The sequence below is a fragment of the Dermacentor albipictus genome, chromosome 3 (assembly GCF_038994185.2).
Source record: "Dermacentor albipictus isolate Rhodes 1998 colony chromosome 3, USDA_Dalb.pri_finalv2, whole genome shotgun sequence".
Lineage (NCBI taxonomy): Eukaryota > Metazoa > Arthropoda > Arachnida > Ixodida > Ixodidae > Dermacentor > Dermacentor albipictus.
Window position 1 is genome coordinate 51,021,396 of NC_091823.1, and position 6,777 is coordinate 51,028,172.

The 6,777-nt window shown below is 47.0% G+C and overlaps 1 protein-coding gene across 2 annotated transcripts; it reads left to right on the forward strand.

Annotated features, from left to right (window-relative positions):
* The first annotated feature begins 1,350 nt into the window (after nt 1-1,350).
* LOC135898100 (leukocyte elastase inhibitor-like) lies at nt 1,351-5,748 on the forward strand. 2 transcript variants are annotated; one of them, XM_065426840.2, is made up of 2 exons: nt 1,351-1,957; nt 3,481-5,748. In XM_065426840.2, exons 1-2 carry the CDS (start codon nt 1,921-1,923, stop codon nt 4,686-4,688), a joined length of 1,245 nt encoding a protein of 414 aa, XP_065282912.2. In that variant the 5' UTR covers nt 1,351-1,920; the 3' UTR covers nt 4,689-5,748. The 2 variants fall into 2 exon arrangements, with proteins under 2 accessions (XP_065282912.2, XP_065282913.2); XM_065426841.2 differs by having other exon boundaries at nt 1,353-1,890.
* The last annotated feature ends 1,029 nt before the right edge of the window (nt 5,749-6,777 follow it).

Genomic DNA, 6,777 nt, shown 5'->3' on the forward strand with positions numbered 1-6,777 from the left:
AGGGAAATCTGGCGCTGCTGCGCTGTGGTATGCATGGGAATGCCGGTATATTGTGGATTCGGATTGGCATCATTCTCGTAGACACAGGACGCCTTGAAGACGCGCTCGGCAAGTACCGTTCCATCTGTCACAATGATTCATTTTCTACTGGAACAGCACGTGAAGAGTTGTTTTAGCTTTATTATTACGTGAAAACATGTTTTGTTTAACTATGAGAACTTGTTATTTTGTGTACGACTACATTTTACGTAAAAAGTACCAGCGGGCCTCTCAATTTGGAAGACAGACGACAAGGTTCGCGCTCGCTTTGAAACAGTTGGTCGTCTGTTCTTGCCTTTCTTCGCTTGGTCATGCATCGTGGGTGAGTAAAGATGTAATATGCGTGAATGGAAACATTTTATGAAGATTTTACTTTGAGAACGCGTTATTTGCGTAGCCATATCCAAGTTTTAGACGAAGCCTCTTACAACACCAGCCAACACGAGCCTCGCAGACACATATACCGTCATTCCCATGATGGCACGGTGCCCCCTTAAGAAACTCCCATAGACGGTGGCGCCAGATTACCCTCTAGGTGTTACAGTGAGAAACTCTACGCTTCCAGCAGCCTGGGCCTTACCGCCGACTCCGAGACAGCGGTGCTCTTTCCCGGGGGCACGACGTGGACTCGCGATGTTCCACGCTGCGCTGGCGACATATCTGGAAGAGACCTGACAGCGCGCATCGAGACGCTGGGCGGTTGACTGCGCCAGTGCCTATTTTGTAATTCTGTCTCACTGATTTGTTTTCGTTTATACTTTTGCTTGCCTCTGTTGTTCTGTTACTATCTTTTCATAACTTTTATATCTGGTAAGTTGGGTTGGGTTTTTGGACCTTTGGTGATGGCTTCCCATCTCCTCACCCCCCCCCCCCCCTTTTTTTGACTGCGGGACAGTTCGGGTGCTCGCCGACAGGCAAGATGAAAAAATCGATAACTGAACGACATCATAATGAGGAAAGCGGAAACAGAACGCCGTCCACAGCGGTGCGTTCAAATGAATGTTGTACGTTTCTGGTTCCACGCGCAAACCGTGCTGAACAAGTGAACAAGGCATCCGCGTGGAAGGGGCGAAAATCCCGGCCGAAATAAGACAAAGGTGTAAGAAGTTAAAAAAAAAAAAGAAGATACATATGGCACGTCGCAGTGTGGAAAGTTCTTCCAATCTACTCAGCTCGGGTTTCAAGTCTCCTTTGACGACCAAAATCTAACAAGTGCGTCCCGACGCAGCAGCGTGCGGCCGACGCGTTGACTTGAGCGACGGCTGCCTCGAGAGCCTATTTCCACGGCGGCAGCGCACGGTCGACGATGACGCGCAGCAGGCAGCTGTTGCTTACTGGCGGCCCCTCCTCCGAGAACTATCGCCGGGCGGCAAACGGCAGAGATTTTTTGCCTTTCGCCCCCGCCCGCACGCACGCTCGCTTGCCGCCAGCAGCTGGACGCGTCGCAACAACCCAGCTCCATTCTAAGAAAGGAAGATAGTTCTCGTCTCGTGGTCTGCTCCTGCTGCTGGCCACTCCAGCAGGTAGACAAGCGTGTTGCGGCGAGAATCGTCGTAAAACGCCCACGAAATTTCGGCCGTCGAAGGAAAGGTGTGCGCCCTGCGGCCCTTCAAAGTGCGGCCCCTCGATTCGAAAGTGAAGAGGCCACTGCGCTGGTGTGGTTTCCCCTCGCTCCGGCTACACCGCCGTGGTCCGTAGACGTGCCACCCTTGGCAGCGGCGAAAAAAGGTGGCTCAAAAGTCAAGTCTTGTACGGTGCTACAGTGTGTTCGGAGGTGAAGCTTTCCACTTCGGCTCACCGCAGAGACACGTCCGAAAAAATCATGGATATGTATCAGTGGCAAGTGTGAGAGTGAGTGTCTGGTGCCACGATTTCCTCGTGATGGACGATTGGAGTTGTGTGTCCTTCATTGATGCGAGTATGTCCTGCACCGGATAATTGTGAAGTATATGAAATGGCTGGTAAATTTCAATGCAAAAATGTTTTGCAACGATCAGGTTGAATGTTGTTGAGGCAGCGTGAAGGGTCCTGGCCACCTCATGCACTTATTTGCAGCATGACAGTAGTTTGGGGAATACTGTAGAAAGCTGTTCTATACATTAAAATGTGTGAAACATATTATATTATTTCTTATATGCTTACTTTGCAATAGTCGTCATGGTTTCCCATTAATATTTTGTAGGTTGAAAATATTAATCTGAAGGGCACTCAGAAGAGGTTTAATTCCCTAAGATTCGTCAATGTGCGGTTCTCAGTTATTGGACTACCAGAATTCATAGGTGCTTATTTTTGCGACGGTGAAGATACTATACCCAAGAATACACTGGGTGGTTTCACGCAGTACTTTCACTAATGCGGTTGCATTACTGAAACGGAGCGGCTGGAGTGGAACCCTTGCAAGCTCCGAAATGGCCAAAGCGCAGCTCTCAGAAGGAAAAAGAGAGTTGTACACACACTGATAAATCTTCACAAGTGGGACACCCACGAACGTTTTTTAAAGCAGCAGCTTTCTAAAGTATGTTCTTATGCCAGCGTCCCTGACGCCATGTCATGACCTTCGTAGGAAATTCTTGAGACGTCCAGGATTCGTAATCTTCACACTTCCGTGCAATGTGCAGGTTTGTTTATACAATATTTCAGCAGGTGCACAGCTGCCAGTGGCAACACGCAAAATATTTTATCCTTGCCAAATACCTTAGGCGCGGTTAAAGAAAAAGGAGTCTCTTACTTCAGCGCGCAGACAGAAATTCGTATAAATAAACAAGACGGCTGTTTGTGATCGTAGCTGCAAGCTACTTTTGGCTGTCTCTGATCCAGTGTTAAGGACCGTGGCAGATCAGACACAAAATATAATAACGGGCACTTCTGAACATGGGAAAAACAGTAATGTGAAACGAAAAGACAAGCATTTTCGGTTGATCAATGGTTTTCCAGACGGAGTGTCATCCGATAATTTCTTTAAATAAAATAAGTTCTGTGTAAATCAGGCATGTAGATCAATGACAGATAAATACAAATGTCTGCTTGGTAGCAGCCTGCATACGTCGAGGACAGCAGAACCAGAACTGGTCAAAGAAAACGAATATAACATGTTGGCTGGAACTCCTACCTGTTACGCCGCTTTGGTATCACCTGCGCGTTACTGGATTGTTCTAAGTGATCAAATCACATAAAAGAGGCCAGCGAACGGAATGCAATGCCAACATCATGCATAATGAACTCACGTGGAGAAGAAATAGACGAACAACAAAGGAACAATAGAAAGAGGAGGGGGGCAGAAGAATGAAACTTAGAAAAGAAACACAAGCCGAATTAGCAAAGCTCACGCGAGGTTCGCAGTCTAAAGCGACCCCATATATATCCTTTAAGTTTCAGACTTCCAGCTAGGCGAAATTGCCTCTAAGCTGCGCTCACGATATAAACGACCTTCTTTCTTTACAGGATCCAGACGCCTTGGTCGAGCGATGAAGCTTGGAATCTTTGTGCTTCTTTGCTGGACGTGTGTGACGCGCATGTGCAGTGGAGGCGATGTGACGGCCTCGACAAACTTGGCGCTAGGCCTCTTCCAGCAGCTTTCGGCTGATACCTCTGAGAATGCTCTCTTTTCTCCCTTCGGTATTTCTACGTTGTTGGCAATCCTTTCAGCTGCTACCAAAGGAGACACGGGCAAGGAGATCGAAAGTGCGTTCGGCTCCGATGCCGCCACAGTGAAACGGGACATCGAAAGTGCGTTCAAAGAAATATGCGCAGGTGATTCGACTTCCGGACGAAAACCCTCAATGTCGCTCGGGAATCTGCTCGTAGTCAAGAAGGGCTTAAAGTCGAAACTGCTGCCCCAGTTCCTAAAGTTCCTCGGTGGTGGTGGACCTTTCCTAACATTAGTCGATGAGCTGGACGACAACCTGGCCAGCCGATCGAACAAATGGGTTAGTACTCAGACTAGAGGAGAAATAACCAAAATACTAGATGGCGATGGTACACAAGACGATGCGAAAATGTTCTTAGTGAACGCCATACACTTCAAGGGCGACTGGAAGGAGAAATTCGAAAAACGGCTCGGTTACAACGGTACCTTTAAGAACTACGACGGCAGCGATACGCCGATAATGTTTATGTTCAAAAGGAGACATTTCGAGTACGCTTTGGATGCCACCCTGAAGACCCACGTCATCTCACTTCCCTACAGGGACGTCAAGGCAAGGTTCATCCTCTTGGTTCCACTCAAACGTGCCGGAGCAAAGACGCTGGCCAGCCTCCTGACTGCACCTGAATGGAAGCGCATCCTGGGAACGTTGAGGAATACGAGCGTAGCTCTGTCGATGCCAAAATTTGACGTCTCCAAGAAGTACAACCTCATGAAGCCGTTGGAGTATCTCGGTATCAAAAAGATATTCTCCGACAAAGCTGATCTATCTGGCATGATAGGGACAGGGGACCTTTTCGTCTCTGCGATCGAACAGGTTTCGAAACTGAGGGTGGACGAAGAAGGCAGCGAGGCTGACAGCGCAACGTTGCTGAGGGTCTCGGGAAAGGCTGCCGAAGAAGGCGAGTCAGTAGTCGTCGACCACCCATTCATATTCGCTGTTACGGCTGGGCGACAGGACGACATCCTTTTCATGGGACAAGTGAACAAGCTACCGATAACGTGATGCTCCTTGTGAGTGACATTCATAGCGACAGCATACATTCGCACATTTCATTACCGAAATCATGACGTCCCAGCATGCAGCTGGCCGAGGGAGAAACACAAGTACTCGCTAAAGGTGAAAGCTCGCGAGAGGAGGAATGCTCGCGGTTCCAGTTCTGCCATATACTCAGTCCTTGTGTACGAGAGTAAATTACCGCGCTGAACATTACTCGCTGCACTATACCTCGCTACACTACATTACACTATAATTAAATGAGGAAAATAATGCCTAATGTAAGATATGCCATGTCTGTGCACGGTGACTGAGCAGCAAGTTGGCAAAGATCGCTCGTGGCTGTCGTACTGATTTTAAAACGAAACCGCGGAACCCGCGACAATGTCTAGGCTGACTATGATCCTTGTTTAATAGCAGGTTATGACACGCGCTTGCCATAAATCGCGACAACAAACGATGTCGCGTATACATGCAGCTTAATGAGTAACTCAAAGAGGCAGCACAGCCAAGTACCGCCATACCGAAAATATGAGGAATGGGGGAGGATAGGGGAATCGGTATGAAAACATGAAATTTGAATGCTACTTCGTGCAGCCCAGCTGATTTCGGTTTCTTCTCTCAAGACAGCCTTTAATGATTTAAAAATTCTCGCGCATACTCATTGACTTGGAGCCTCCACGAACTTCAGTTTCCATACAGACTTAAGGGGGGAGGCGGATCACGGTGCGAGAATACAGCTGTACATACCAGTGTTATTTACGGTGTTATTTTGCTTGATGCGTATTGTTAAGCGTATTATTTAAATGGTTAAATGAGATTAACACGTAGGACTTTATGCAGAACAAAAATATTTAGGGTAGTGAAGATGCACAGCGCTGATTACGTTGGACAATCTTTCCGTAAATATAGTGCTTCTGCTGCTACGGTTTGATGCACTGAGCATTTGGCGCGCACACTTCTGTTTTCATCCATGCATGTCACCATTTCTTACATACTCATCAACTAATCGAACAAATTGTGTTGCTCGTTTTTAGACGTAAATAAAGACTTGCATACATCTTGATAATTGTTTACGATTCTCCTTTGTTCTTTTACCTCCACTCGTATCATTACATGTGCCGGTGTAAGTGAGGAGCTAGTGACACCTCGCGCAGCCTCGGCGAAAACAAATAATCGATACCTTTCCGCCTCGCCTACATGAGCCCCTAAGAGAGGGCGCTAGGTACCGTAGTAGCGCAGTATCAGCAGTGTGAGCAGCCTTTTGGCGCCAAAATGCACCTACCACGAACGAGTCCAAGCGCGCCATAACGTACAGCGCTAGCTTCATATTAGGCTCCCTTAAGATTTTATTTGCTGCAAGGTTTACTATGCCTTTACCCAAGTGAGAGTTGTGAGCGGATCTCGGCACTGCAGGCGGCTGATATTAGAGATCGCTAGATGACCCCTCATTCTAGCACCTTGCGGGCGTTCTAATCTTACCGCAGTATATCATAGTCTAATGTACGAACTTTCTTTTTGATGAAACAGACAGAGAAATGATAAATTGAAGACGCAGTTAATCCTCGCTACGTCGGTTCACTGGCATTGCGACTGTTACGTCATGCATCTATGGCTGCAATAATACCTACCTTGAACAAAACTCGCAAGTCTAGAACAGTTTTCACAGAAGAAAGAAGGTAACTGAAATATACTAAGTAGTAGCAATAATTGTAGTAACGTGACAGAATCAAGAATTGCCTGCAGCGCAATGCCCTGACTTTCGTTCAAGAACGTTCCGAAATTTGAGCACAAGGGAATTTTTCTTGAGGGTTGCCTAAAAGAGCTTATCAGTTTCTTTTGAGAGTGTACCACAAAAATTAAGCGATGCTAGGCCTATATTCACAGGGAAATTTGATTTTTAGAGAACGTAAGAACAGACGCTGGCCAATCGCGATAGGGAACAGATTTTCCACGAATGTGGCTGGCCAATGACAGTTCGGGAATCCTACCCGTGATTTCACGACGTATCCGACAATTATAACATTATAATGTGTAAGATGCAATAATTTCAATCGTGTGGTTGTTGCAGCTCTGTCAATACATCACTAATCTTACG